Source organism: Elephas maximus, chromosome 1 (genome assembly GCF_024166365.1).
Source record: "Elephas maximus indicus isolate mEleMax1 chromosome 1, mEleMax1 primary haplotype, whole genome shotgun sequence".
In the NCBI taxonomy this organism is placed as follows: domain Eukaryota; kingdom Metazoa; phylum Chordata; class Mammalia; order Proboscidea; family Elephantidae; genus Elephas; species Elephas maximus.
In genome coordinates this window covers 193,788,138-193,809,283 of record NC_064819.1, presented here as the reverse complement: position 1 = coordinate 193,809,283, position 21,146 = coordinate 193,788,138, and the positions used below count along the sequence as shown (strand labels likewise).

General features: G+C 37.9%; 1 protein-coding gene across 8 annotated transcripts in view; it reads right to left on the bottom strand.

Moving 5' to 3' along the window:
- Nucleotides 1-21,146, bottom strand: part of TRMT11 (tRNA methyltransferase 11 homolog) — an 88,612-nt gene that overhangs the window by 45,348 nt on the left and 22,118 nt on the right. For 4 of the 8 annotated variants that reach the window (XR_007519206.1, XM_049900328.1, XM_049900340.1 and 1 more), the window contains exons 8-12: nt 19,287-19,367; nt 15,936-16,100; nt 15,222-15,294; nt 14,969-15,100; nt 10,240-10,360 (exon numbers count right to left, since the gene is read on the bottom strand). Coding sequence is in view for 5 of the 8 variants with exons in the window: in XM_049900328.1 (XP_049756285.1) it covers nt 10,240-10,360; nt 14,969-15,100; nt 15,222-15,294; nt 15,936-16,100; nt 19,287-19,367 (572 nt within the window). In the remaining 3 variants the exon portion in view is untranslated. Of the gene's footprint in view, nt 1-8,822; nt 10,068-10,239; nt 10,361-10,585; nt 10,808-14,968; nt 15,101-15,221; nt 15,295-15,935; nt 16,101-19,286; nt 19,368-21,146 lie in introns of those variants that run through there. The other 4 variants (XM_049900359.1, XR_007519207.1, XR_007519209.1 and 1 more) reach the window with 4 other exon arrangements.

The window sequence follows — 21,146 nt, the reverse complement described above, 5'->3', positions numbered from 1 at the left end:
CAGACTGGGAAAAAGTTTTTAGCTATGACATTTCTGATCAGTGCCTGATCTACATGATACTGCAAAAACTCAACTGCAAAAAGACAAATAACCCAATTAAAAAATGGGCAAAAATATGAACAGTCACTTCACTAAAGAAGACATTCAGGTAACAGCTACATGAGGAAAGGCTCAGGATCATTAGCCATTAGAGAAATGCAAATCAAAACTACAATGAGATTCCATCTCACGCCAACAAGGCTGGCATTAATCCAAAGAACACAAAATAAGAAATGTTGGAGAGGCTGTGGAGAGACAGGAACACTTAATACACTGCTTGTGGGAATATAAAATGGTACAACCACTTCGGAAATCGATTTGGCGCTTCCTTAAAAAGCTAGAAATAGAACTACCATACAATCCAGCAATCCCACTCCTTGGAATATATCCTAAAGAAATAAAAGCCTTTACGCAAACAGATATATGCATACCCATGTTCACTGCAGCACTGTTTATAATAGCAAAAAAACGGAAGCAACCAATGTGCCCATCAACGGATGAATGGATAAATAAGTTATAGTATAGTCACACAATGGAATACTACGCTTTGATAAAGAACAGTGATGAATCTGTGAAACATTTCATAATATGGAGGAACCTGGAAGGCATTATGGTGTGTGAAATTAGTCAGTTGCAAAAGGACAAATATTGTATAAGACCACTATTATAAGAACTCAAGAAATAGTTCAAACAGAGAAGAAAATATTCTTTGATGGTTACGAGAGGGGGAAGGGGGAGTGGGATGGGGCATTCACTAATTAGACAGTAGATAAGAACTACTTTAGGTGAAGGAAAAGATAACACACAATGCAGGTGAGGTCAGCACAACTGGACCAAACCAAAAGCAAAGAAGTTTCCAGAATAAACTGAATGCTTCGAAGGCCAGTGTAGCAGGGGCGGGGTTTGGGGACCATGGTTTCAGGGGACATCTAAGTCAATTGGCATTACGAAATCTATTAAGAAAACATTCTGCATACCACTTTGAAGAGTGGCATCTGGGGTCTTAAATGCTAGCATGCAGCCATCTAAGATGCATCAATTGGTCTCAACCCACCTGGATCAAATGAGAATGAAGAATACCAAGGACAAGATTATGAGCCCAAGAGACAGAAAGGGCCACGTAAACCAGAGACTACCTCAGCCTGAGACCAGAAGAGCTAGATGGTGCCCAGCTACAACCGATGACTGCTCTGACAGGGAACTCAACAGAGAACCCCTGAGGGAGCAAGAGAGCAGTGGGATGCTGACCCCAAATTCTCATAAAAACACTCAACGGTCTGAGACTAGAAGGACCCCAGTGGTCATGGCCCCTAGACCTTCTGTTGGCCCAGGACAGAAACCATTCCCAAAGCCAACTCTTCGGACAGGGGTTGGACTAGACAGTGGGATGGAGAGGGATGCTGGTGAGAAGTGAGCTTCCTGGATCAGGTGGGCACTTGTGACTATGTCGGCATCTCCTCCCTGAAGGGGAGATGAGAGGGTTGAGGTGGTTAGAAGTTGGTGAAATGGACACAAAAAGAGAGAGTGGAGGGAGGGGACGGGCTACCTCATTGGGGGAGAGCAATTGGGGGTATGTAGCAAGGTGTATATAAGTTTTTGTGTGAGAGACTTACTTGATTTTGTAAACTTCTGCTTAAAGCGCAATAAAAATTAAATTAAAAAAAAAAAAATACATGTTAAAATTTCAGTGTTAGACTCCTGGTGGGTCATGGAGTGGGAGAAGGACACAAGTTCACGTCTGATTTTGAAAAACACAAGGAAGAGAATTCTATGTTAATATTATATATTATATATAACCATATATAATATTACACATTATATAACTATATACTAATGTTTATATGTTAAATATTCACATAAAGAATAAAGAAAAATACAAAAAATGAAGAAATGTGTCAGTCACACAAGAATTATAAAAGAAGCTCTACAAGATTATGCTGACTGCACACATTAACCTATTTGCCTAAACCATTCTTACCTTGGATTCCCTGGATCATACGTGACATATATGCAATTGACCCATGCCTGAGATCCTGTAACACTAATACAGTAAAGGCGGTTTTACTATCATAGCTGGAAAACATGAGCTTTAGAGCTGGAGCACAAAGAAAGATAATCTCTCTGCCTTCAAAGAACTGCTTGTCTTCTGCAAAAAGTTACATCCACATAGCACTATCTGTAGCAGGATCCAGACATCTTAAACCACTGCCTTCCGTGCCTGGGGAGAAGTTGATTTTTGCTTGCTCTAGGTTTAACGGAAACAATAATTTAAAACTAGTTACAGGTAGCATTAACAGAAATCCAATTTGTTTAGCAAAATCATTTAGTTGTAGAAGTATAAAAGTCTCAAAAACTGAAATTCCAGGAAAAGTAACATTAACAGCAAAAGCAATTCATTCAGAACTAAATAGGTCACACGACCCTTAAAACTGAATTCATGCAACTTGATAGGCGGTACTGGCAGCTTTTATAAGTCTTCTTCAAATATTTTAAGTTAAAACAGAATGTAAAGATAATGCAAATTTGCTTCCTTCTGAATTGCTATGCAAAATAATTTTGAAAAAGGCTGTCTTACCACTATTATAAGATCTTGAGAAACAGTATAAACTGAGAAGAACACATACTTTTGTGGTTACGAGGTGGGGAGGGAGGGAGGGTGGGAGAGGGTTTTTTACTGATTAATTAGTAGCTAAGAACTGCTTTAGGTGAAGGGAAGGACAATACTCAATACATGGAAGGTCAGCTCAACTGGACTGGACCAAAAGCAGTTTCCGGGATAAAATGAATGCTTCAAAGGTCAGCGGAGCAATGGCGGGGGTTTGGGGACCATGGTTTAAGGGGACTTCTAAGTCAATTGGCAAAATAATTCTATTATGAAAACATTCTGCATCCCACTGTGAAATGTGGCGTCTGGGGTCTTAAATGCTAACAAGCGGCCATCTAAGATGCATCAATTGGTCTCAACACACCTGGAGCAAAGGAGAATGAAGAACACAAAGGTCACACGATAACTAAGAGCCCAAGAGACAGAAAGGGCCACATGAACCAGAGACCTACATCATCCTGAGACCAGAAGAACTAGTTGGTGCCTGGCCACAATCGATGACTGCCCTGACAGGGAGCACAACAGAGAACCCCTGAGGGACCAGGAGATCAGTGGGATGCAGACCCCAGATTCTCATAAAAAGACCATACTTAATGGTCTGACTGAGACTAGAGGAATCCCGGCGGTCACGGCCCCCAAACCTTCTGTTGGCACAGGACAGGAACCATTCCCGAAGACAACTCATCAGACATGGAAGGGACTGGACAGTGGGTAGGAGAGAGATACTGATGAAGAGTGAGCTAATTATATCAGGTGGACACTTGAGACTGTGTTGGCATCTCCTGTCTGGAGGGGAGATGGGAGGACAGAGAGAGTTGGAAGCTGGCAAAATTGTCACGAAAGGAGACACTGGAAGGGCTGACTCAGGGGGAGAGCAAGTGGGAGTACGGAGTAAGGTGTATATAAACTTATATGTGACAGTCTGACTTGATTTGTAAACGTTCACTTGAAGCTCAATAAAAGTTAATAAAAAAAAAAAAGGCTGTCTTATGCACACACAGATACAACATTTTGACAGTAATGACTACTGTACTACATAAGACCTAGACTGAATTCATGTCCTAGTGCACATTCTTGGAAACCCTGGTGGTGTAGTGCTTAAGTGCTATGGCTGCTAACTAAAAGGTCGGAAGTCCAAATCCACCAGGCACTCCTTGGCAACACTACGGAGCAGTTCTACTCTGTCCTACAGGGTCGCTATGAGTCAGAACAGACTTGATGGCAACAGGTTTTTTTTTTTTTTTTTTGGCCACATTCTTACTTTGTGTCACTTAGTTTTCTCACCTGTAAGTGAAGTATCTATATCCAACCAGTCAATTCCAGCTCACAGCAACCCTACAGGACAGAGTACAACTGCCCTACAGGGTTGCCAAGGAGTTGCCAGTGGATTCGAACTGCTGACCTTTTGGTTAGCAGCCGAGCTCTTAACCACTATGCCACCAGAGGCTTTATATGATTTAAATATCTCATGCCTGATTTCTAATCTTTCATAGCTCTAATTAAAAGGAAAATATCAACAGTCTTGACAAAAGATGGGTAAAACACAAAGTATTTCAAAAGGAAAAGTCAACCAGAAGGAACTACCTTTAACTCAAATAAGTTCCAAACTGGTGGCGTAGTGGTTAAGTGCTACGGCTGCTAACCAAGAGGATGCAGTTCAAATCTGCCAGGCGCTCCTTGGAAACTCTATGGGACAGTTCTACTCTATCCTATAGGGTCGCTATGAGTCGGAATCGACTCAATGGCAGTGGGTTTGGTTTGTTTCCCAAAGAAATACATAACATTAATCCTTAGAAATGACAACGTGTAATGGAAATAGGCTTATAGAAGCATGAAGTCAGCAAAACACCGTATTATATGATTAGCAATCCTACTTTACTATCATCCTAATATGTAAATTACTTGTCATAAAGACTAATTTCTTCTACTTCAAGCCATTCATAAGTCATTTTCTCAACAAAGTAACCTCTGTGCCTTTTCCCCTTTTCTCATTTAAACAATATTGTTACAATGTTAATGGTTATCTCTCCGCACGCTCACAATCTTTCAGTCCCTTTAGTCATATCCCTAAATTCTGGCTACCTTCCATTCTGATTACTGTATTCATCAGCTTCATGTTACTGGTCTCTTACATTCAATCCAAAATAAAAAATTAGATTAACTTTCATCACCTACCTCTATGATCTCCCAATATTCCCTATTTTAAATCATCTGAGCTATACCTGGTAGCTATAAATAATATAACAGATTTACACAATACTTTTAACTTTGGTATAATATTAATCTACATATAACATCTTATCTATACTTTAGGTAAACAAACCACAGAGCAAATAGGACACATGTTGACTCAATGCAATGGTAACTTAAATAATTTTTTTTATATTAAAGCACATCTCTAATATAGAGTAGAATATAAAAGTTACGTGAGTTTTTGAAAACAATTTCAAGGAAACCTTGGAGCTTGAAGAGGGCTACTTTGAATACCCTTTTGTCTGTACAAGTACACTCTGGTAGAAAAGGCTGAGAGGAATGCTGCTCAGGTGACTTTCATTTCAGACCTAACTATTATATTCTGATATTTTCTGGACAACCCTGGAGATCAGCATCTTAATCTTTCGAATTTTATATGAGAAAAATGCTTTTTCAGGAGTAACCAATGTGATTTCAACTATATATACCAGCATCAATTACTTCTTGTTTCAACAGGGGAGATGAGTTCTAATAAAACAAATCACAGTCTATCATGGCCCATTGAGCAACACCAGCTAAACACAATAGGGGAACGAAAGGCTATTTTTAAAAGAAACTAGCTTTATATACCACTCAAGAATATTTCCCTTTTAATCCCAGAATATTCTAATGGTTAAAAAATATGCTTTGGTACAGAGGTAATACGTTACAGAAAAAAGACACAGAATTTCAAGTACAAAGTTCTGGTCTCAACTCTGCCACTTACTAAATTATTTAAGTGACCTGTAATAGGCCTGGGAGCCCTGGTATCGCAGGGCTTAAGACCTTGGCTGCTAACCAAAAGGTCAAATCCTTCAGCTACTCCTTGGAAAGCTATGGGGCAGCTCTACTGCATCCTATAGAGTCACTATGAGTTGGAATCAACTTGATGGCAATGGGTTTCAATGGGTTTTGTTTCTTTTTGGTGGTGAAGTGGCTAAGAGCTCAGGCTGCTAACCAAAAGGCCGGCAGTTCGAATCCATCAGCTGTTCCTTGGAAACCCTATGGGGCAGTTCTACTCTGCCCCATAGGGTCACTATGAGTCAAAATCAACTCGATAGCAATGGATTTGGTTTTTAGTTTGGTTTGTAGTAGGCCTAAGCCACTTCTTCATCTCTAAAATGGGAAAAATAATAAGGATCTAAAAGTTTTGTAAACAATGAAGCATTAAAAAAGTGTTACTTATCATTTACGTGGTTTTTCAAAATATATAAACAGGAAAAATGACCCCCAAAATGGCCCTTTTTATCCATCATCTTCATAATTCTAACATGGTTATCAAATTCTTTACTAGTGATGCTCAATAAGCAGGTCTAAAAACTATAGCCAATAATGTAAAGAGAGAAAATTTTATAAAATACCTATAGTTGTAGATAGTTTTTGCATTTATAGCTTATATTCTAAAAAAGGAGGTGAGGAAGGACATTTTATAACCAACTAATGAGTGGCCAAAAGTTATGCTGAAGTTAAACCTAGTAAGTGACCGATCAGAAATGAACACAGACAGCATACAAAAGCGTAAAAATCTAAAATTAATAGTCTTCTATTGCCAAAATCAACAATGCTTTATAAGCCTGAGACTAATCTGTTAGATACACATGAGAACTGTTTGACAATTTTATGTCATCACTTGCATTATAAAAAGCACTGGGATCTTGCTGCAATTATATACACTCCTCTCCACACAAACAGAAGGTAGAAATGAAGTAATTAATTAAAAACCAAACATGATTAATTTAACATGACAACCTATTTAACTCCATACTAGTTGCAACTCACTCATTAAATGTGATCTTATAAAAAAGTTTTTTTTAAAAATTAGTTAAACATTATTAGGCTTTTCTTTGTTTCTTTTAATCAATTTGAAAATGACAAAAATAAAATGATAAACGGCAACCAAACAAAAATTAACTGTCTTTATAAGTTTAAAAATACCCAAGTGCCCTCATTTATCATTTTTATGAAGGAGAAAATTTCTCAGAAGCATCCTTAGATCACTCCATCAGCTCTTCTTCTGAGTCTCAAATAAATTTCCTTAGAGAAAAATTATAAATCTGAGAAAAAAATACTATACTTTCTTAAACAAATTAAACTCGGGGGAAAGCTACATGGTTCTCCTTGCCACTTACAGCAAAATGAGAGAGGAAAGAGATGGACTTAAAAATGAACTGCACAAAATGAAAACAAAACTTAAAAGACTTGGAAAATTCTGTTGTACAAACTCAGGACACACAGTCTAGAATGTTCACCAAGGATGTGGCTACACAATCCTTCGTTAAAGAGATTAAGCCTGTGACTGATGGATCTAACCAAATACCACATCAGAAAACCTATCAGCTTAGACTGAGGGGACAGGGACAGGATGAAAGAGAGAAAAGCTGTCTGCCTCTTGGAATTCTATAGGCAGGAAACAGGCCAAAGGCGCTACATCTGTTGACCTCCAAGAAAAGAGAAGGACCATCCCTGGAGTAGCTCAAAGACCAGCAGAACTGTTGGAAGGAACATGGGAAGTAGGGCTGACTCTGTTTCAAGGGGTGGAGCCAACGTCTCCCGTGTTTCAAAGGCTGGGGCCACAGCCTCCTAGGTTTCAAAGGCTGGAGTCACAGCTTCCTGGGTTTCAAAGGGTGAAGCAGAGATGGGGGAAGACAGAGGCAATGCCACATAAAGATAACCAAGAGCCAAGGAATAGATATTGAAAAGAGACAAGGACCTTCCCCTAAAGTGGAGAGAGCCTTCCCTAGAGATAGCACCCTAAATTTGGACTTCTAGCCTGCTACACTGTGAGAAAATAAATTTCTGTTCATTAAAACCACCCATTTATAGTATTTCTGTTGTAGCAGCATAAGGTAACTAAGACACAATGCAATCTGGGTACAGAAACCTAGATTCTGATAACTTTTCCCAATCTTTTATAGTTATCTCACCCATTCCCAATTAGAATCTTTTTTCACAACTCAGTTTATCCTGTCTTTCTAAAGCATTCAACTTAGTTTTCATAGAAATGACAACTTTATTTTCATACTCACATTTTACTGGTTTAGCAACCATTTAATCAGATTACACAATTACTATAGCAAATGTAATGAGGATAAATAGCTTTGGCAACAAACACAACTGACTCTTGGTATACAGTTCAGCTGGTAGATGCAGAATCACAGATACAGCAGCGGGCAAGCAGCTAAATGGCTGAAAGCTTTCAACAAGTTATAGGCAGCAGGCAATGTGTTTCAGAGCAGGAACGGACACTATTGGTTAATCAACTGAGTCTGAAATGGAGATGTACATTCAAATAAATGTTGGTCATTCAAAATGCCACTCTGAAAGGTTTTCCCTGTGTCAAACAACCTGAAAATTCCTTTCAAAATCTGCATCTACACAGCATTTTAAGTGTTCAACACTATGTCATCCTCCTTGGGACAGGACTTAATTTCGAAAATTAACTTTAATTTAATAAGTGATATGTCTGGTGTGAAATGTGAGCAGCAAAGTCCAGCAATGCCATTTGAATTGAAAACAAGGTGTTACTATAAAGCAAAAGGACTGTTTAACATGAATAACAGACTTCTTTAAAGGTAAACCTAAAAGATAAAGTTTCAAAAACATGCTGAAAAACTACGAAATAAATAGAATGAATACATATATATGTCTATATGTGTGTATATATTATACACACACATACACATATATATAATAGATACCAATCAATTACTTATCTACATGTACAGCTTAGCTTTCTGAAATGCTCTAATACTTGAGCCTGATTACTGAGAAAAGTTTGTCATGCTGAGAAATTTCAACTTTATTCAGAAATAAAAATGAGTCACTAAAAGTTTTTGCATAAGGAAGTGACATAATGTATTGCTGAGATTTGTTTAATAGGTAAGAACTAGAGGTGTGAAAAATGAAAGGAGAGAGATCATTTAGGAGACTACCAATACAAACCAGGTATATGATAATAAGGTTTTGAATTAGAGACAGCAAATGGCAATAAAAATTAAATTATATGAAATAATACAAGCAGAAAGTGCTATACAAATGTTAGTTTTCATTACTGTGAAAGAATTTATAAGATATAAATTAGATGACAACAATCCAAATGCTTTGTAGTCATGGGCATCACAAAATCTTCAGGCAAGAACACCATATTCTTCTGCCTTGCCCTATAGATCCAAAGCAAAGATGGGGCTTGTCCAAGTTCCCAGTGAATTTGGAAAAGCTGTGGTTGTCAATTCAGGTTACGTTCAGCCCAAAGAGCACTCTGTAGATTTAATTAAGCTCCATTATTAGACACTGCGCTGATCAGTTCTGATCTGGACATGAAATGAAAGATGTTTTACTCTTCCTTCTCAAACTTAAATGAGGATATGTGTGTGTGTGTGTGTGTGAGAGAGAGAGAGAGAGAAGGAGAACACATGTGTTCTACCCCAACAGATGCGGAAGAAATTACTTTCTCCCTTACAAACCAACGTTTTCTCTTCATTACAGTCTGTAACCAAGTTAAGTTCTGCTTTTGGAGAAAAATCTTAACTAGAGATTGCTAATTAAACAATAGTTGTTTAACCAAGAGTGCTCTGTTTTCTGAGTTAGTAATAAGGATGTCAAGTAAAGTCTGAGAAGTTAAGATTAGCTTCTAGTTCTAGTCTTCTATTCAACTTCCATATCCTAATCCTACCCTCCACCCCAAACCACACACCATAAACCTCTTCGAATTCTGTCTATTCCTGAATTCACCCGTCATTGTCATTAAAAAATATAAGGCTAATATTTCTGTAATGGACTGAATTGTGTCCCCCAACAATGTCAACTTGGTTAGGTCATGTGTGGTTGTCCTCCATTTTGTGATTTTCATGTGTTATAAATTATAATTTCTGCCTGTGGTTAACACAGGGTAGGATGTAACACCCTTACTCAGGCCACATCCCTGATCTGATGTAAAGGGATTTTCCCTGGGTTGTGGCCTGTACCACCTCTTATCTCTCAAGAGACAGAAGGAAAAGGAAGCAAGGAGAGAGTTGGGAACCTCATACCATCAAGAAGCAGCGCTGGGAGCAGAATGCATCCTTTGGACCTGAGGTTCCTGCACTGAGATGCTCCCAGACCAAGAGAAGACTGATGACAAGGACCTTGCTCCAGGGCTGACAGAGAAAGCCTTCCCCTAGAGCTGGCACCCTGAATTCGGACTTCTCACCTACTGGATTGTGAGAGAATAAACTCTTGTTAAAGCCATCCACTTGTTGTTTTTCTGTTACAGCAGCACTAGATGACTAAGACAATTTCCAAATCCATTATGGGAAACCTATTTAGAAAAAAAAAGGATTTCTGAATTTTCCAGAATTTATCCTAAAAATGCCAGGATAATTTACCTCAAATGTCTTCACCTTTTCCATTGTTATCAAGCGCCTTGATGTGTGACTGGAAAGCTTCTGCTCACAGTTGCTAATAAGCTGCAGGCAAGGGTGCCAGGGTACCATTTCTTCGGTGTATCTGATGAAAGAACAGTTGATTGTTATGAACACTTGAATGTGCGCCCCACACAGAATTATCATGGGGTTACCCAGTGTGGAATGGAACATCTTTCTCGTACACATTGTACATATTTTGTAAATGCTAACTGTCCACATACTGCATAAACAACCTACCTGTACTTTCAAAAAGTACAATAGTTTAAAACTGCCCACATCCCAGCAAAAGCAGTTTAATTTTTTTTACCTGTATCTTTTATTGAAGAATGCCAAAGATTTAAACTATAAAAAATACAAGATGATTCCACTTCAAGGATCCCACAAGCGCAGATATGACAGAGAGAAATACACTCTACAACATCCCCTTCACATTCACAAGGGACTGATTTATCTGGAGATTTTGATAAATTCCCAAAGTATACAATCCGCTTCAGCATATCTTTTCCCTAGAAAATAAAACCAAGAGCCCCTGCAAAATTTTAATGACATCTTGAAACCTCAAATGATTTTTTAAATACAGCACTGAGGTTATTTATAAAGTGATTCAAATAAACTGCCACTGAAAAAAACACTACAGATTACATCAGTACTGTGGTCACATTAACCACGAAACACAACAGAAGCCAGGCTGCTGAGTGGTGGCGACTGCTGCTGCAGAGTACATGTCCTACATGGACGGAGATGATGACACCGGTACCGCAGGCCAGAGTCAGGCTGCAGCAGATCAGGACCTGCCTCCCGACAGGTTATTGGCATCAATCCTGGCAGCAGAAACAGATGACAGATGTGGGAAAACACAGCATTCATCTATAGAGCAGAATACGGAAGAACAGCAGGGGAAAGAGCCCACTAGCTATGAATCCCTTTGTGCGTAACTTTGTGTACACTGCGATTGCCAGTTTCTATTTGTCTTTTGCACATCTTTATACATTTTTGGATAGTCTGTGCAAGCATTATTACATCAGTAATCTTAAAGCTCTGATCCAAAATGGGAAAGGTGCTTATTACTATCTCATGCAAAGAGCCACTGCCATCTCAGCTAGACCATTCTAAGGCATCAGCGTTGTCTTCACCACCACTTCACCACCACAAAAGTTACCAACTTTTCTAGGTCTCTCTGACCTTCAACAAGCAATCCTTCATTACCTTTACCACATGCTCAAAACCATCATCACCCACTTACCAAGCAACATTCATAGTGCATTTCACTTTATTATCAGTGGAAGGAATTCTGCCTCCTTCCCTAAGGCTATCCAAGAAGTAATGCCCATTTCAGGTTTCGCCTCATCTAATAATTCCTTAATATTCACTTCGCACTAGGAAATGTTGTACTTTTGTAACATCAGCTGACATCAAATTGGAATCTTCATACAAAGCAGTTATAAGAATGAATACATTCTACGCCCTGGTTGAGAGATTTAAAAAAAAAAAAAAGTATAACAGAGAGAAAGAACAGCCTTGGCCTTAAGCTTGCTAACAGCAAGGTTTGTGGTTACCTGGAACAGTGTTTTTCAAAATAGTAACGCACCCACTTAAAGGTAAAAAAAAAAAAAAACACTCCTTTAATTTCCTGGCTGGACTAACAAAGTACTTTTATTAAAATGTTACTTCAGTATGTACAAACATAAATTAGACATAAACTCCTTATATCTGTATCTCTTGTACAACCATAAAAGTAAAACAAATTTATAAATCAAATTCAAAAGTACAATGCCAATACAATTTGAATTAATATTTGACTGAATGATAAACTTCTGACACAAAATTGTCAGTGTTTGGCCTGACAGCAGAAAAACATATGTACACGTTTTATTTTTTTTCAACTTTATTCTTTTGGTTTTAAGCATGAAGGAATATCATTTGGGTTAGTAATCTATTATTTTAATGAGTCAATCAATCTAACAGTATAGTCCCAAAATAGCACACTAAAATATAAAAAATATTTAACAAAAATTATTCACTGCATATCTATTAGTATATTTCATACCAATGGACTGCATGCAGATTGTTAATTAGAAGATACAAATTCGTACAACAAATGGACTATTATGACAGTATAGTATCCTATCTCAATTCCCTGTTTTTATCCCTATCCTCCTACAATCCAAGTGGTCTATTTAAAACCTAAATCAGCCGAACAGGCAAATCCACAGACAGAAAAAGCAGTCTGATGGCTGCCAGGGGTAGAGGCAGGGAGTGACAACTGCTAAGAGGTATGGGGTTTCTTGTCCGGGTGGTGAAAATATTCTGGAATTAAATATTGGGGATGCACAATTTTGTGAATATATTAAAAACCACTAATTATATGTTTTAAAAGGCATATAAATCATACGGCAGTTTTTCTTTAAAAAAAAAAAAAAGTATCTAGGCTCCTGGCTTTCTCATGCATCAATTTTACGTGACAGTCACTCGTTTTCCCGTGAATATCCTCATGCTTCAAGTTAACTACTTTCCAAATGTCACTACAGTTTTATTTCCCATTTGCGAAGAAGACTTTCCGCTGACTGAAGCACTTACTAAAGTTTGTGGAATCACCTTTCCCTGTTTCCTAGAGAGAGATGAAAAACGTGTTCTCTTCACTGGTCTGAGTCACCACAAAATTCACCTTACAATTAAAATTTATCCCCAAATCCTATTTTGGGGGACATTACTAGGATTCTTCACTTTGTCATCATTTTTATCACTAGCACCAGTAGGTGGACTTCTATTAAAGGTCATCCCTCACAAAGAAACAAAGTTTTTCATCACATCACAGAGTTATCTGTGTGTGATGACAATTAGATAACAAAGGTTATGAGGATATGTGGAACCTAGGCAAACAGCTACATTCACTCAGTACCTTAGTGACAAAGTATCAAAGACATATGAGTTGAATTTATGCACTGTCCAAATGAATATATCACAGGTCTTCAGATCATTTCCAAACTGAAACTGTGAATGATAAGCTCACAAATATCAACAGTCTAGAGTAACTCTATGTGGTAAGTTTTCTATGTGTGGTAAGAACAAACAACTGTAAGAACACAGATGAGGAACTGATTTATTTTGCTGAAAAGGGTCTGGAAAATTGTCACAACATTTAAGTCAGGCCTTAAAAGACAACTAGAATTTCACTAGCTGAGGAAAGGCTATGTCACGCAATGTGGGCAGGATAACCATCTCCTGCCAGTCTCTCCTGCCATAGTTTCTCTGCCACAGCTTCTCACCATCTGTTATGCTACAGCGCTTTCTCTCAGTCTCCTGGTTCCAGGAGGTTCTCGGCCCAGGGATCCCAGGTCCAAAAGACACACCAACTCTTCTTCCTTGGTGGTGGTGGGATCCTCTGTCTGCTCTAAAATTGGCTCTTTTTTAAGGCTAAACCGACAAATTCCCTGGTAGGCTACAATTGCCCTATCTGTACAGTCCCACCCAATCACTTGGGTGGGAGTTACAAGACCATTGCTGAAAAGGCCACCCAAAAACAATCCATCTCACCGCACTTTTCTACTTTTAAAAATGTCCCTTGGGTTATATGCATTTGGAAATTCCCCTAAAAACAGAAAAGTCACTGAAGAAATATCCAGTGGCTACTTTTTAACATCTTCAGAAATACTGAAAGTGATTAAAAGTACCTCCAACTTTACTTGTGTAAAGATGAAGAATAAATCAGAGAACACCAAAGGAAATTCTTAACCATATATAATTTCAACTATAAATAATGAATGACACAACAGTAGACGATCAGATATCTTCAGTTAAAACTCAGCCTTGCAGGCCTGCCCTTGCCATGTTCCATTCCTTTTGCTTCCCAATGCAGGGAAGGACAGAAGAATCTAGCCTACTAACATCCAAGGATCCAGGTGCTTGTAGGGTGAGGAGGTACAAAGGTAAGTGGATAGAGAAGGCAGCAGGCATGGTTGGGAGACTGGTTACATTGACCAAATAAGTAAAATGATTAAGGAAATACCTATGTTGGTGGCCTGGCAAAACAGCTATGACATATCAGGCACTGAGCTAAGTGTGGTATAAAACAGGAGTTTGCACATTTTTTCTGTAAAGGGCCAGATGGTACGTATTTTAGGCTTTGTAGGCCACATGTCTCTGACACATACTCTTCTTTGTTTTTTAAAAATGTAAAAGCCAATCTCATCTGAAGGTCCTTACGAAAACAGGCTAAAGACCAGACTTAGCCCACAGGTTGTGCTTTGCAACCACTGATGTAAAATAAAAAGATCAAAATAATTCAACCAATAAAGAAGGGGATTGTTTTATATGTAAAAGTATGTAAACAAAGGTTATCAATACACATTAAATTCAAAGATACTTAATCTGAATATAATTAAAAAAACAAACCAAACCTACTGCCATGGATCTGATTCTGACTCATAGCAACTCTACAGGACAGAGTAGAACTGCCCCATAGGGTTTCCAAGGCTGTAAATCTTTCCGGAAGCAGACTGCCACATCTTTCTCCCGTGGAGCGGGTGGTAGCTTCAAACTGCTGACCTTCTGGTTAGCAGCCAAGTACTTTAATCACTGTACCACCAGGGCTCCTTTGAATACAATCAGAGATAAGGAAAAAAATTATGTCCGATTTACAAATAACACAAGAAAAATGGTGTTATATATAAAATTATGTAAGACTACATACTCTGGTGTGTACACTGGTAACCAGTAGACTAGTCTTCCACCTAATACAAGGGTCTCAGCAGCAAAGTTTAATAGGTCGAAAAACATATCACTCAGATGGTAGCTCAAGGAAACAGGAACATGGCTTTCTGGACTAAACAAAGAAAACAGAAATTAAAAATCAGTAAAAAAAATGTTAAGACTGTTAAATTAACTAAAAAGTAGCAAAACGCTTCTCAAAGTAGAAAGTCTTCATATTTAAATTTCAGACTTACCATTTGTCTATTCCCTTTGGTATTTCCTTCTGCGAACCTGTTCTCCTGGTAGCTTCTCTGATACCATACGGGGCTAGACAGGACATGGAGGTAATATGGAGAGTCACAAGTCACAAGAAGGGCAGAAGCACACCTTGTGCCTCCAGATATGACACCTGAGGACACAACATCATCTAGGCAATGAGAGAGCTAAGAATGAATAACACAAGGAACATTCGATTTTTTTTTTTAAGGGGTAACTATGTTCTTTAAAATTGTCAACATCATAACAGACAAAGGAGGTCTAAAAGATATGATTATTAAATGCAATATCTGACCCTAGACTGGACCCTGTAATAAAAAAAAAAAGGAAAATATGCTATAAAGGATATTACTGGGTCACCTGACAAAACTGGATGACAGACTATAGATTAAAATATTGTACCGATAGACCGAAACTGGTAACTATACTTTGACTACCCTTTTCTTTGGAAACACACACTGAAGTTTAGGGGTGAAGGGCCACAATAGATACATCTTACTTAACTACTCAATTAAATTACTTTCCTGTCCTACAGTCATAATTTTTTCTTTCTCACTATGTGAAGAAGTTGGGGATGGGAGGAATACTAGTACAAGTTAGTATTTGTGTGTGTGCTGATTAATTTTGTTCTTTAAATGTAAACGCTTTAGGAAACTAACACTACTCTTACTTCCGTATAAAACCAGACTTACGATCAGTGATGACTGCATCAAAATATGTGCCCTTCCTCCAACAAGGTTTAGATGCATCTGAAACCAAGACATCAAGGTAGTACTTCTCTAAACCATATTGACGAAGATTTGCCCTAATGTTTTCATCTGGTCCTCTCCATTTCTGGTTTTTCCTACTAGCCTTTCCTGGAGAAGAAGAAAAAGGAAGGTAGAAAGTACTACATTAAACATTCTTATTTTCTGTCAATGAGCTAAAAGTAATAATTTAACTTATCTAAACCTACATTTACTCAAACAAAATTTGCTTTTATTTAAGGTTTAATTTTATTTATGTAAATAATTATTTTGATTTCAAGTTATTAGAAAAATGTATTTTGCACAATAAAATGTGTTGATATCTAACTGATCTGAGCCCATGTCGTTCTGTCACCTTTCAAGTAAAACTGCCTTAAAACACTTATTCAATACTTATTGAGTACCAATTATATTCTAGTAAGATACAAAGTTGAACAGAACATGGATCCATTACTCTAATAGCAAACAGTCCTATGTAGAAATTATTGATGAAACAGATAAACCAAACATAAATTAAGGGAGCTAACTTGGGAAATGCAGCAGCTGCATTTTGTACTTCAACTTAGGTGCCAGTTATATAGTGTTTACTCTATGTTGTTGTTGTTAAAAAAAGTTGCTCTCAAATCGATTCCGACTCATGGCAGCCCCACGTGTGCAGAGTAGAGCTGCACTCCATAGGGTTTTCAAGGCCGACCTTTCGGGAGCAGATCACCTGGCCTTACTTCCAAAGCACCTCTGGGTGGGTTAGAACCACCAACCTTTCAGTTAGTAGTCCAGTGCTTAAACATTTGTGCCACCCAGGACTCCTGTTTGCTGTAAAATCATTCTTATATTTTTACACACTCTTCTGTATTATGATCTAATTCACAGTAAAAGGAAACCCTGGTGGCATGGTGGTTAAGTCCTATGGCTGCTAACCAAAAGGTCAGCAGTTCAAATCCACCAGATGCTCCTTGGAAACTCTATGGGGTAGTTCTACTCTTCACAATAAAAACCAGACTTAAAATTCAAAGGAAGAATGACACAACTGAATGACATGTAGTATGATAGAAGGAGGAGTCCAAAGACAGACAGATGCCTGGAGAAAATCAACATTTAAGCAGGGTGTGATGAATTACTTAATATGGCCTTCCTCACCTTGGTCTTGTAACTCCCATCCAGGTGATTGGGTGGGACTGTGCAAATAAGATAATTGTAGCTCACAAAGAGGCCTGGTCACTTTTGCTTTAAAAGAGAGCCAGTTCCAGAGCAGAAAGGAGAACCCACCATCACCAAGGGAGAAACCAGCAAGAGGGACCGGCAGGAGAGACCCACAGGAGACAGTGCAGTGGGCTTCCCGGCCCACAGAGCAAGAAAGCTAAGCGCCTTTGGGCAGAGCCTGAGGGCCAGGGAGAAAGAAGCCTATGCCTGCCCCACGCATTTGGGAATTGCCAGCCTCTACAAACACGTGAGCCATTTCCTTTAAACAGGGAGTTCTGTGAGACGTTGCAGCAAATTAGGGAACTAAAAGAGAGGTAGAAAAGTACTGAGGGGAGAGGGAGTAGCTTATGTTATAGAGGATGGAGTGCTATAGCAGCTTGGATGAGTTGGACATTTGGGACATCTTTGACCTGCACCTCATAGGAACCACCTTTGTGCTGATCCTTACAAAAGAAATTATTCGTCTAAGAGTCAAAGAAAATTGCAGAGGCCTTAGGGAGACTGAGGTGGAACAGACAAAGAAATAAAAGAAGTACCCAACGAGATCACTGACGAGGAAACCAAAGGGGGTTTTATGAAGGTCAACACTGCCAAATGCTGTAGACCTGCAGCCTTAGTAGGAGTTTTGAGCAGAGTGACAGGCACAGAAGCTGGAAGGTAATGGGCAGAAGAGTGAGTGAGAGATGATGAAGAGGAGAACTGCAAGTAAATACTAGTTTTTCATGTAGCACTTGGACAACAAGAAGAAGAACACAAAGTGGCCCTATAGGATTGACAGAAAAGGTGTTTGTAGTTTTAGGAGAAACTCGGGACTATTTCAGAGCACAGGTGAGGTTAGAAGCATAGGGAACAGAGGACCTACCTGAAAGCATCTTGCCTAAGCTCTGAGGAAAATCTGCCTCAAACAGAATTCTACCCAAGTAGACTGGAAGGTTAGGACATAACTTTTAATCACAGCTTTAGTAAATAGAAATTTAAATAAATTATATACAGCAATTTATTTAAAGCAAACATATTGCCTGTACTAAAAGCCAACTGGAATAACTCTTAGCGCTTTGTCTACTCTCACATAAACTGCAGACAAAGAATATTCTTTTCCAGTTAGCTCATTTATATAAACTTGATAAAATATAACTCATTTTTCCTCATGAAAAACATTACTAAATTCCATACAGCCAAGACAGGGAAAAGACAGGTCATCAAGTACAATACATCAAATTGCTTTGGCAAATGAAAATAAACTATAATAAACTCTCAACTATGCAATAATTTACACTGGGTGAGAGACAGGAAAAGGGAAGTGTTTTAGGGATGATTCAAATTACAATAATGAAATGCCAGCATAAATACTGTTCCAAATTTATCGAGAAAAACAGCCATTTTTAATAATGTTCAGCTATAAGGAAATACTTTTTCAGTTTGATTCAACTCCATTTCATCACACACCATTACAGAAGCTTCAAAAATTGAGAATATTTTCCAAAATTGCCTCAAAAGCAAAGCAGATCCTTATCTCAGACTACCCTCAATCTAAGTAAAGCAGAATCTTTAAAGTTACTACTACTGTAAGTATTTTTAAGATGTTTTGGTCAATTATGAAATTAAAAACGTATATGGTACTTGAAGGACTCAAAATCAAAACAGTATATGCACAATGTATAGTCGCTGAATAAACGAATGGCGATAATCTTTAAACACAAACTGTGCATGTTTTACTAACATGTACATCCTGATTACAAAATGGCTAGTCCCTATCTCCTACCTCTTCTCTCCCAATCCTGAACTTCACAATCTTAAATATAGTTTTCCACATTTCTCTCTCTCTTACTAAGACTGCAAATACCTCTGAGGGGGAGGGCTTTATTTTACTCATCTTTGTGTTCCCCCAGGAGATCACTTGGACACACTGGATCTCTTCATAAAAAATAGATACCCAATGAAGTTTTAACGTTGCCAAAATAAGCAAAATTATATCATAACTTTGTATTCTAACATTAAAACTAGATGTATAATACCACATAAAACTGCTTTTACTATTTTAAAGGCACATTTGTTACAACAGTGAAGACTGTAACATTGTCTGGAACATGTACTCACCCACGCCATGAACTGTGTTGTAGTCTATGTCTGTCCCGTATACATACGCACCAAAATGGGCAGATGCTATCAGCAAGCCACCTGAAAGATCACACAAGTGTGATCCATTACCAGAAAATCTCAGACTCTTATTTTGTCCCCATTTAATCTGATCCAGAATCTTAAAAACTAGCTGCAGACAGAGTACCCTGGAATGACACTAGTCTTGGCCACAGGTAGTAGGCCTCAGAATTGAAGAGATAAACACCTAAACTATGATCACCGAAATGGTCACGAAACAGGGAATTAATGTATGCCCTAGCATGAATACTTTAAAAAGTGTTATCTGTTTTGATGAAAATAATGTATATTTATACGTTTTCATTTCGAGAGGTCAATACAAAAGCACCTTGCTCCTCTCTTACACGTGGCACATAAGGCTGCTATACAAACAACTAGCAACAAACAAAACCAACAACTAGGCTCAACTCCACCTTAACCCGAAGGGTTTCGAATATTTAAAAAGGGCATAATTAATACATGAGGCATTAATTTTTACAAAAATTAAAAGATTAGGACGAGATATAGTTATTCCTACAATCAGCCAAGTAATTGTCCCTCCTTTAATAACTGTAAACACAAATTTCAGAATAACTATTATCAAACACAGGTAAAAATAATTTATACAAATATTTGTCTGTGTAATTCTGTGACCAAAGTAAGAATAAATATCCCAATACACTTTGGCTAGATTAAGTTATTCAGTAGGCATGATCACTCACATACGAAGAAAAGCCCTAAGAGACATTTAAAAAAAATAATAAAATCCTTTAAAATAAAATGTGGTAGTATTTTTTTAATTTTTAAGAAAAGAATGTCATAAATTAAATAAATTTTATTAATTTATTTATTGATAAATCTTTATTAAATTGTACTTTTTCTAAATTTTGCTCTTTTTTTATCATCCAAATCAAAATGTTCTTAGTGGCTGGGCTAAGCCTTAATATTTAAAATGCAGAAAGACCTGTCAAACTGAAATCAGAAATATATTCTTAGACTACAAAACAGACACTGACAAGGGAAGAAACTAGGGTTCTTTCTCTTATATCTTTCCCAAACATAAGTTCTAAAACTAAGATGGGTAGTACCTCCAAAGGGTCAAGATCTATAAAGTAGTGGTGTCCCTTCCATAGCCATTTAAAACATCATCTGGTAACTTGTCCTTAAAAATACTTTGTTCATGAAAAATATTGTAGCTGACTGCTTCCTACTGAAGAGGGAAACGCAGGACTGAAAGTACAGCAGAAACCAAAACCTAGGTCCCCTCATACCAACTATAAAAATCACTTGTGTGAAAGGTAGAGTAAATAAGACCTCACAATTCTTACTTTGTAAGTGGGACAGTCCATATTTAGGGCAGGGACTATATGTGAGGACTTGGAATACTCACAAAATCACTTCACCCAAATTATGAGGAATTACTACGATTCTGCCAACTTAGGCAGATACTCACCTAGAAGAACTAGTTGTCAAGGGGAACAGAAAAGCTTTCCTGTGCTTCCTTAAACAGAACCTTATCCATTTGGTTACAGTGAGTATTGAGAAGACTCAATTTACAGTACACTGCTGAAAGGAGATGAATATTCTGTTAGACTGTATCTGTTAACTTTTTTTTAAGCTTTTAATTTTTAAAAATAAAATCATGATAAATTAGCTACTCTGAACTGACTGCTGGGCAATCACTGTTAATCCTCTAGTTGTTTTTCAGTTAAATTGAAGCATTTTTTGCATTTAGTCATACCTCAGCTGGAGTTTTCTTGGAAGCTGTTTTAGTGCAAGAAGGGTACAAAACAGGAGGGGTGAAGTGTTGACTCACTGATT